Consider the following 11,977-nt stretch of genomic DNA (forward strand, 5'->3'; position numbering starts at 1 on the left):
GAAACATGCGACTTACAAATGTATAGCATAACTTTGGACCACGTCAAATATGACACACGCTTTTGCCCTATAAATACTGAGCTAAAATGCAATTCACAATTCACAAACACACACACTCACACATAAAAAAACTCATAAAAACCTTTTCTTTGAAAATGAGGGTTCCCATGTCTCTCGTCTTGATTACAATATCGGCTTTGGTCATTTCCTTTGCCGAAGCTTCTGATCCAAGTCCACTTCAAGACTTCTGCGTGGCCATTGGTGACCTCAAAAATGGTGGTAAGTATAAAACTCGAATTCTTGAACTCTCAACTAATTATTATTCTCCTTTATTATTTTGTAAGTTCGATTCTCCTCAACTAAATTATTACTCTCAATATTTGTACTTGCAGTTTTTGTGAATGGTAAGTTCTGCAAGGATCCGAAGCAAGCGAAGGCAGAAGATTTCTTCTACTCAGGCCTCAACCAGGCAGGGACCACTAATAATAGAGTCAAATCCAACGTGACAACGGTCAATGTCGACCAGATTCCAGGGTTAAACACTTTGGGAATATCCTTGGTCCGCATAGACTATGCACCTTATGGACAAAACCCACCTCACACGCACCCTCGTGCCACTGAGATCCTTGTTCTTGTCGAGGGAACATTATATGTTGGTTTTGTTTCTTCCAATCAAGACAATAACCGTTTATTCGCCAAAGTGCTGAACCCCGGCGACGTGTTCGTGTTCCCCATAGGAATGATCCATTTTCAAGTGAATATCGGGAAGACCCCAGCAGTGGCTTTTGCTGGACTAAGTAGTCAGAACGCTGGTGTTATCACGATCGCAGACACTGTGTTCGGGTCAACGCCCCCGATTAATCCAGATATTCTCGCTCAGGCGTTTCAGTTAGATGTCAATGTTGTCAAGGATCTTGAAGCGAAGTTTAAAAACTAAATCTAGTCACCAACAATACGAGTGTTTATTGTTTTAACACTTAAGTAATGATGTATCACGAATTAAAGATTTATGCTTAATAAAATAAAAAGGTGTTTATCACCTGATTTGATATTTAATATTAAATTTCCTTTTCCTATATATGATTCTGTCTTACAACTTTTTAAATGTCGGGGTATTAAAATTTTCTTGGATATTCAATAAGTCTTTAAGAGTTGTTAGAATAATTAAAAATAAAAAAAATGTACAAGCCATCAGATTATCTATATTTCTTATATAATAAAGTAAAGTTTCTTGAAAATGAGTTTTAAGAAGCTCACATTTGGCGCTTGTTTCATATTCACTATATATATTTCTAGACAGTCGCCTAAATATTTATCATTATTTGCAAAATTTTAATAAAAAACAAATTGAAAAAATATTATTTGACATTATCTATATGCAATCAAAATCACAATAAAGTAAAAAGCCTCCATGAATTATTTAACATTATAAATTAATCATAAATTATTTTGATTTTGGATTCCTCCTTTCTTATATAATAAAGTAAGGTTTCTTGAACTGAGCTTTAAAAAGCTGACATTTGGTACTCTATTCTTTTGACACGTGTCTTTTTAATAATTTTAGTGTAAGAGATCTATTCAATAAATTATTTTACAAAACTTTATTGTTTCATATTCACTATATATACTTCTACACAGTCACCTAAATAATTATCATTATTTGCAAAATATTAGTAGAAAAACAAATCGAAAAAATATTATTTGACATTAACTATATGCAATTAAAATCACAATAAAGTAAAAAGCCTCCATGAATTATTTAACATTATAAATTAACCATAAATAATTTTGATTTTGGATTCCGCCTTTATAAAAGTTAAGATAACTCGATACAATAGTAAAAAGTTATATAAAAAATATATGGTTCTACTGATAGCATAAATAAACAATTATTAAATTTATACAAATAGTTAACATAATTTATTGATATATATATATATATATATATATATATATATATATATATATATATATATATATAGATTGATATATGCTTCTAATGTTGTTTGCCTTTTCTTATATATTATTTTCTTAATTTTGTTTTACTGTATTACACATTTTGTAGTGTTTTTTTTTTTTTTTTTTTTTTTGCTCAAAACATTTTGTAGTGTTATGTTTTCAAATTGTCCAAACAATAGTAAATAGTTTTAGGCACTCTAATTATTTTTCACTCATATAATATAAGAAACTATTAATATATTGTTTATGATAATTGAGATTACTAATCATATTCATCACCGTAAATTTGTGAATGTCAGTTTAAGAATTTAACTCATCTAAAAGTAACATTGCATTAACAAAACAAATTTTGTACTAACGAGTTTTTTTGTTATTGTCTTTTCCTGTACATGTCTAGGGTTAGGATCCGAATACAACACAAGTAATTGTCTTTTGTCTTCTTCTTTTGTTTTAGGTATGCCCTTCTCATTACCGAGCTCCTTGGCTCTACAAGGAAGGGTGTTCACTTGTGGAGTGTTCTCTTTCGAGATTCGATCATAGAGGCTATTGCTCTGTGAATCACAGAGAATTAGCTACAGTCTTTTCACATCAAGGTAGGCTACATCGCTGCTTTTTATTTAACCATTTGCATCTTTTACTTTTTGTATTCACCAAATATATATTTTGTGCCTCATAAGATGGGTGTTTTATATTTTTTTTGTGTCTACTTTCAATATTAAAGGTAGATATGAGAATAAAAATGGTTAAATACAAAAATTTGTGAACAATTTTATATAAGACAATAATAAATACTACATAAATATGAATTTTTTTGTAACATCTAATTCATACATGTGTTGACACTAACTAAATGACAGTAATTAATTCATTCAAACATATATGTAACATCAATAATTTACAATAAATTCAAAACCATTTAACCTAAATCTACTTCTATATATATTTAAAAACTTTCCTTCTCTTGATCAAACTCAAACTAAACTAAACAAACTAAAAATTTCACCACCACAAGTCTCATATATTTTATTGTATATAATAAACTAAGGTTTTTGAAAATAAGCTTTAAAAAGCTGACATTTGGCACTCTATTCTTTTGACATGTGTCTTATATAATTTTAGTGTAAGAAATATATTCAATTAATTTTTGAGATCAATAATCAAATCATTCCATGATCAAAGAAATAATTAAAAGCTATTTTTAATTTTGTATTATTTTGAATTTTGTAGGATTAATTTGCATTTTTTGAAGATGAATGGTAAAGTTGCAAAAATGGGCGAGTTGGAGGGTTTTTTTTTTTGCACAAAACCCTTGTGTGTATATATATATATATATATATATAGATAGATAGGGCAATTTTCAAAAATACCATGCTTAACTTTTTGTTTTCTATAGATACTACTTAAGTTTTAGTTTTTCAAAAATACCACTTAAGCTTTAATTTTTCAAAAATACTATAAAATAAACTAAAATTTAACTTTCAACTTTCAAAATTAAAACTTAAACATTAAACCCTACACTTTAAAAATTATACTATTTTTGGAATACCAACACTTTCGGTGGTATTTTTTGGAACAACAAACTAATAGTTATATTTTCTTAAACAAAACTTGAAAGTATGGTATTTTTAAGAATTTCAAGGTATAATAGGATGTAAAGATAAATCATGCAATTGATACAAATTTGATGTACATAAATCAAAGTATCATTTTGATAGAAGCATGAGTTTTTTAAAGCGCGCCTTGTTGGAAAATAATACACAAATTATAATAGTTAATTTTTATGTGACCTTCTCACTGACATGATGGAAATTTGGTCCTTGATTTTGTCCTTGTTGCAATGGTTCAAGTCTAAGATTTATACCAACTACTAGATTTTAATCCGCGGTACACTGCGGAATGATTTATTTTTAAAGTTAGTATAAAAATATTTTGAAATTATATCTTCTTATAAAATATCTATTTATATTATAGTTTACAATTTTTATTAAGTATCGGTATACCACGAGTCCACAAGACAATAGATAATAAACTGAGGATTTAACCCGTATTAAACGGCATGTTAATGATATTTATAAATATTGATTCAAATTCGTCCGCCATATAAACTCGTTCCGAAATATAACCCGTTTCCTAATTTCTTAACCCGTCCCGTGATTTGTTTTTATTTTAAAATTTAATGATTATTTATTATATATAAAATTTTACAAATCATATCATTCTCTAAGAAATTTATATTTTAATAAACCGGAGATTTAATCTGTATTAAAGCGGCATGTTAATGATATTTTAAAATTTTATAAATATTGATTCAAACTCGTCCTCCATATAACTTCGTTCTGAAATATAACCCGTCCTGTAACATCTTAACTCGTCCCGTGATTTTTTTTCTAAAAGTAGTAATTTTAAAAATTTAAAGATTATTTATTATATATAAAAGTTTGAAAATTATATCATTTTCTAAGATATTTATATTTTATAGTTTACAATTGTTATTAAGTAACATTATACCACGGGAATTTTTTTGGTTTTATACAATATTTTCTAAATGAGACTGATTTAATATGTCTAATATTGGTGGTATTAAAAAAAAAACTTAAGGATTTAATCCGTATTGAAGCGGCGGATTAATGATATTTTAATCTTTTATTATTGTTGATTCAAAAACCTGTCCCGCCAAACTCGTCCGGCCAAAAAAATCATTTATTTTATTAATGTATCTTATTTATGATATGATTCTGAATCATTGTCTAAATATTTTAATCGATGTAGAACGTGGAACACACATTTTCGTTAATTAGATAATATATGTCCGTTTTTAAAATTTCGAATCATAATATATGCAGAAAAAAATTGATTTTTGTTTTTACTTTATGTATTATATGATGATTCAAAACAGTTAAAAACAAATCAAACAAAGATGATAGGAGAATAATAATTCTAAATCTTAATCAAATCTTCTAAATATATAATTATTAAATATGGAATATCTGGTGTATGAGCTGAGTTAAATATAAGCCGACCCAACAAATTTTTTATGACCAAAATTTGTAAACGGGTCGGGTATCCAAATAACCCGTGAATATTTTTACCCACCCGTCACCAAAATGACTGCAAAAATACTAGTATAGATATTCGCTTAATTTGATATTTTACTGTTAACATTACTTTTGGTACATTGAATTACCCTTTTTTCCCCAACAAACAACATTGAATTAGTCTTTACATTTTATAAGTTAAAACTATTCCAAAAGACCAAGGAAATTCGAAAATAACCAACACTGTACACGTAAAAAAATTATATTATCTAGCTATAGCAATCGATTTAAAATAAAAACAGAAGTTTACATAGAAGACTTGTTCGTGTTTGTTGTAATTTTTTTAATATCAAGGCTGATTAAGCAAGTCTTCCGATAAACATAAACTTGACGCAGTCATAAATACCTTACATAAAGTATGCTCTAATTTTACTTACGTCATAACAGACTTGCATATGTTGTATTTTTATTAGGGCTGGGCCGGATTCGGATATCCGGCTTTTTTAGGGTATCCAGATCCGGATCCGGATCCGGCCGGATCCGCCTTTTCATTATCCGGATCCGGATCCGTTCCACCCGGATATCCGGATTTCGGATATCTGTAAAAAGAGCCTGATATCCGCCGGATATCCGGATCCGGATTTTTTTTATATAATTTTTTTATTAATATAAAATTTCAAGAAAAATATTTAAAAACAAATAATTTAATATAAATAATTAAAAATATTATTAAAAAAATATTATTCTTATATAAAATAATAGAATTTATTAATAAAATTTAAATAATAGTAATAAAATATTAAAAATATTATTATTATATAAAATATCCCGGATCCGGATATCCGGCTTTAAATTTTCTATTATCCGGATCCGGATCCGGCCGGATCCGCTTTTTCATTATCCGGATCCGGATCCGCCCCACCCGGATATCCTATTTTTCGGAGCGGATCGGAGCGGATCCCGGATAATTGGTCTCACCCCTAATTTTTATCTATGATATATCTAGAAGACAAAGATATAAATCTGTCATAAATCTGCTAAACTATATTTTGTAAAAGCTTTATCTTTTTTTCTTCTGAAAAATGAAACATTTGTTTGGCTTCATGTATATAATGTTTGGATGGCAGTTTTGTAGATACTGACAAGTTGACTAATAATAGTTTTAGTTTGTCAAAAAATGTTATTAGAAAAAATAGTAAAAAATAAGACATTATTTTTTTTTTTGCCATGAAGTTCGAACCTAGATAGTAATCGTGGACCCAAAAATAGTCTTTAGGACTTGATTGGTTCTCCTGCTAGCACCCTGCTAGCGGTTGCTAGCGGTCGGTTGCAGTTGTTAGCAGTTTGGTAACAATCATAGAAATCGTTCCGTACCGTTTCGAACTGCTCGAAATCGCTGAATTTTAAAAGGTTCTTCCCGCAAGCATTTGCGGTTGTGGGCGGTAGCGGTTGAATTTTAAAAAAATTAAAAAAAATAAAAAATTAAACGTTTACTTATAATTATTATAATATATATTAATCCTAGAGTAAATTTGGGAAAATCCCTTTTTTTTGTTTACACTTTTGAAAAATACATTTTCTTTAATTTCTTTTAAAAACTATTTTAAAATATGTAAAGTTACTAAAATTTATTTAAACTTAATAACAATTAATCAAAATATCTATATTTTAAATAGAACATCAATTTATTGATAATAATTAAAATTAATTTTTACAAAAATTTTATATAACTAACAATTCCGAAAATTTACTATCATAAATTATTTTTTAAACAATAATAAATAACAACATTCTACCGATATTAAGTCATGATTTTTGTGAAGTCATATGGTATTGTTTTGATGTAGAAAACATATAAAATACTTTATTTCACACAAAAAAAATCAAAGAGAATCATTGAATTGAAGCAAAGTTTTGTGATATGTTAAGTTGAAAAATGTGCTTGGAGTGTTGGAGATTATTTTACTTTATATAACATGAAAAATATTTAGTGAAAGATTTTATAATATTTTAGATGTTATCTTGTTAAATTTAAATATATAAAATTAATTAACCATCTTTGTGTTAAAAATATATATAATTCGTATTAATATTGAATTTTTTTTCTCTAAATTTTGAATTTAGTTTTGATTTATTAAAAATGTAGCTTTAAATTTAAGTTAATACCAAACTATCATTTTTATATATAAAAGATTGTAGTTTTCATTAAAAATAGGAAAAAGGGGTATTTTCAAAGTATAACTCAAAAACATGGTATTTTTCAAAATGACCCTTAATCCTATATATATCTTTCATCTTTGCATCACGTTCTCATCAGAAACCCTAATCAATATTATGAAACCCTATTCGCTCAACGTCTTCCACCCAAACTGATGAAAATCAAGAACCAAACGTAAGTATCATATATCCTTTTATTCATTCATCACCTCATGTGTAACTCTTTGAATATTTTTCATGACATCGTTTTTTTGCTTTTCATTATGTATTGTTTTATTTTTTGATTGAATATATGTTTCGATTTATTTTCTCGAATAGAAACTCACTTGCTTTTTTATTGAATTCAACGTTATTTACAGTTTGTCCCATTACTTGATGCAATTTTTGATGTTAAACAAGATGCATAAAGTACTATCTTGTTACAAAATTTCTTTATTTTTGAATAATTATTTAGTACTTTATTTATGATTTTAATTATTAAGTATGTTTAATTTTTCTAATATTATCATAATAATATACTGGTGTTTTTATTTTATTTTTTGTAATATTTTTTATTTAGTTTGGTCATTTTTCATTTAACTGCTACCGCACCCGCTGGTTTACTAGTCATAAAACTCCCGCAAATGTATCTATTTTCAAACGCTAAACCAGTCGTTCAAAACGTTTGGTAATGCTTGAAGCCGCAACCGTCCGCTTCCGCAAACTCCCGCAACCGCAACCGCAACAGCTGCGTTTAAACCAGTCAGGCCATAGTTTATTTCTTTCGGAAATATTCCTTTTCGCAAGTGAAGTGATACTAGGATTTTTTTTTCTCTTACGGAAACCACTAGATCAAGAACCAGTTTGGTGCATTTATAACGATAGCATAACAGCTGCAAATTATCGTACTTTGTCACCATTCACATATACTAGTGTAGGCGATCGAACACCCTAGATGATGAAAATGCCCTTTGATCAAACTAGAAGAAAAATGATGAGAGGAGAAGGAGATGTTCAAGTTTGTTATGTTTGAGATGTTTCACTTTCACTCATAGCACAAAAGATAATTTTCGTTTCACTACTAAAAGAATTTTTTTTACTTTTTTTAGAACTATCATATATTGACAAGTTTTTTGAACTAAATAATTCTTGTAGAAAAAACCTTGTTTATTACTCAAAGTACTAAAAAAATTAGCACATCTTTGTTAGTCATTATGAATCAGTAGAAGCTTAAAAAGCCTATATTTAGTAGTATTATTGAGATCCATGTCAGCCATTCCATGTTATAAGTTTTTGAATGTAACTATGAGTTCTCTGATTTGGGGAAAATATGGCTTCTTTGACATTTTAATTAAACTACCATTTGTTGTAGTGGAAATAGTCGTGTCTCGTATCTAGGAAACTTCTTGACTCTAGAAGGTGATTCAAAGATAACACTATTATAAATCAATATAATCTATGGGTATGGTTTTGCGTATATAGTCATGCAAATCCAATTTTAATTAAAGATAGATTAAGTTATCGATAGACTTGTTAAACGATTTTGAACTACCTCTTTGAAACATGCGGCGAATTACAAATTTATAGAATATCTTTGGACCACGTCAAATATGACATGCGCTTTTGTCCTATAAATACTGAGCTCAAATGCTTCACAATTCACAAGCAACACACACATTTATAAAAATCTTTAAAAAGCATTAGCATTAGCTTTTCTTTGAAAATGAGGGTTCCCATGTCTCTCGTCTTGATTACCATATCGGCTTTGGTCATTTCCTTTGGCGAAGCTTCTGATCCAAGTCCACTTCAAGACTTCTGTGTGGCCATTAGTGACCTCAAAAATGGTGGTAAGTTTAAAACTCGAATTCTTGAACTCTCAACTAATTATTATTCTCCTTTATTATTTTGTAAATTGGAAGTTGTAATAAAAAGTTTTTCTAATTAATTTTTCTACTTGCAGTTTTTGTGAATGGTAAGTTCTGCAAGGATCCGAAGCAAGCGAAGGCAGAAGATTTCTTCTACTCAGGCCTCAACCAGGCAGGGACCACTAATAATAGAGTCAAATCCAACGTGACAACGGTCAATGTCGACCAGATTCCAGGGTTAAACACTTTGGGAATATCCTTGGTCCGCATAGACTATGCACCTTATGGACAAAACCCACCTCACACGCACCCTCGTGCCACTGAGATCCTTGTTCTTGTCGAGGGAACATTATATGTTGGTTTTGTCTCTTCCAATCAAGACAATAACCGTTTATTCACCAAAGTGCTGAACCCCGGCGACGTGTTCGTGTTCCCCATAGGAATGATCCATTTTCAAGTGAATATCGGGAAGACCCCAGCAGTGGCTTTTGCTGGACTAAGTAGTCAGAACGCTGGTGTTATCACGATCGCAGACACTGTGTTCGGGTCAACGCCCCCGATTAATCCAGATATTCTCGCTCAGGCGTTTCAGTTAGATGTCAATGTTGTCAAGGATCTTGAAGCCAAGTTTAAAAACTAAATCTAGTCACCAACAATACGAGTGTTTATCGTTTTAATTCTTAAGTAATGATGTATCACGAATTAAAGGTTTATGCTTAATAAAATAAAAAGGTGTTTATTACCTGATTTGATATTTAATATTAAATTTCTTTTTCTTATATATAACTCTGTCTTACAACTTTTTAAATGTTGGGGTATTAAAATTTTCTTGGATATTCAATAAGTCTTTAAGAGTTGTTAGAATGATTAAAAAAAAAAAATGTACAAGCCATCAGATTATATATAGATAGGGTAATTATCAAAAATAACACGCTTAACTTTTTGTTTTCTATAAATACCACTTAAGTTTTTGTATTTCAAAAATACCACTTAAATTTTGTTTTTTCAAAAATACCATAAAATAACTAAAATTTAACTTTCAAAATTCAAAATTAAAACTTAAACATTAAACCCTACACTTTTAAAATTATACTATTTTTGGAATACAACCACTTTCGTCGGTATTTTTGAAACATCAAACTAATAGTTATATTTTCTGAAACAAAACTTGAAGGTATGGTATTTTTAAGAATTGCAAGGTATAATAGGATGTAAAGATAAACCATGCAATTGATACAAATTGGATGTAAATAAATTATAAGATAGAAGCATGAGTTTTATAAAGTGTGTCTTGTTGGAAAAATATACACACTAATAATAATAGTTGATTTTTCAATCATCAGTTTTCTATTTTCGTTGATTTAAAGCATGAACTCTGCACATGATGATTAAAATGCTTAATTTTATGTTGATTTTCAATTTAATCATGAATTTTCGTTGACAAAAGCCAATTAAAGCACAAAATCGAAATCGAAAAAAAAATCTTGATGAGAAACTAAGATTAAATCGGGATTTGTGAAAAAATCCAGAAGATTAAAGAGGAAATCGAGAGAATTTTTAATTTGAAAATTCTAATTTTGATATCAATTTTCTTATTTCGATACCGATATTGTGCCTCAATTGGCTTTGTCAACGAAAATTCGTGATTAAATTGAAAGTCAACATAAAATTAAGCATTTTAATCACCAGGTACAGAATTCATGCTTTAAATCAACGAAATTGAACAACTTATGATTTAAATGACATTTTTCCCATTGATTTTTATGTGACCTTCTCACAGACAAGATGGAAATTTGGTCCTTGATTTTGTCCTTGTTTCACTGGTTCAAGACTAAGATTTATACCAACAATATTCGCTTAATTTGATATTTTACTATTAACATTACTTTAGGTACATTGAATTACCCTTTTTTACCCAACAAACAATATTGAATTAGTCTTTACATTTTATTTTTTTTGTCAAACAGTCTTTACATTTTATAAGTTAAATCTATTCCAAAAGACCAAGGAAATTCGAAAATAACCAACACTGTACACGTAAAAAAGAAATATATTTTCTAGATATAGCAGTCAATCTAAAATAAACGCAAACGTTTACATAGAAGACTTGTTCGTGTTTGTTGTGATTTTTAATATCAAGGCTAATTAAGCAAGTCTTCCAGTAAACGTAAACTTGACGTAGTCATAAATACCTTACATAAAGTATGCTCTAATTTTACCTACGTCATAACAGATTTGCAAAAGATGTTGTATCTCTCTCTATCTAAGAGATATCTAGAAGACAAAGATATAAATATCTGACATAAATCTGCTAAAATATCTTTTATATAAGATTAATTTCTTTTTTTTCAGAAAATAAAATATTTGTTTGGCTTCATGTATATAATGTTTGGATGGCGGTTTTGTAGATACTGACAAGTTGACTAATAATAATTTTAGTTATTGTCAAAATAAAAAGTTATTAGAAAATAGTGAAAAACAAGACATCTTTTAATTTTTTTGTCATGAAGTTCGAACCTAGACTCTAGTATTCGTGGATCCAAAAATAGTCTTTAGTCTATCTTTCGGAAATATTCCTTTTCGCAAGTGAACTCATACTAGGATTCTTTTCTCTTACGGAAACCACTAGATCAAGAACCAACCAGTTTGGTGCCTTTATAACGATGGCATAACGGCTGCAAATTATCGTACTTTGTCACCATTCACATATACTAGTGTAGGCGATCGAACACCCTAGATTTACTATGTTTGAGATGTTTCTATTAGGAATGTGGCCTAATTTAATTCAAATGCTAGCTCAAGAGTTAAGGATTGCTACATCCTATATATATTGCCCAAATATCTTAATCCCAAGCAATGTGGGACATTCTAATAGGCCTCCTCGAGATGTGGGTAGGAAACGGTCCAACGGAAAACAGCCCA

General features: G+C 29.0%; 1 protein-coding gene across 1 annotated transcript; it reads left to right on the forward strand.

Annotated features, from left to right (window-relative positions):
• Window positions 1-90: 90 nt before the first annotated feature.
• LOC9304814 (germin-like protein subfamily 1 member 14) lies at window positions 91-9,795 on the forward strand. The gene is made up of 3 exons (XM_002868696.2): window positions 91-161; window positions 8,920-9,037; window positions 9,151-9,795. Exons 1-3 carry the CDS (start codon window positions 156-158, stop codon window positions 9,693-9,695), a joined length of 669 nt encoding a protein of 222 aa, XP_002868742.1. The 5' UTR covers window positions 91-155; the 3' UTR covers window positions 9,696-9,795.
• The last annotated feature ends 2,182 nt before the right edge of the window (window positions 9,796-11,977 follow it).

This window comes from Arabidopsis lyrata, assembly GCF_000004255.2.
Source record: "Arabidopsis lyrata subsp. lyrata unplaced genomic scaffold ARALYscaffold_7, whole genome shotgun sequence".
Taxonomy (NCBI): Eukaryota; Viridiplantae; Streptophyta; class Magnoliopsida; order Brassicales; family Brassicaceae; genus Arabidopsis; species Arabidopsis lyrata.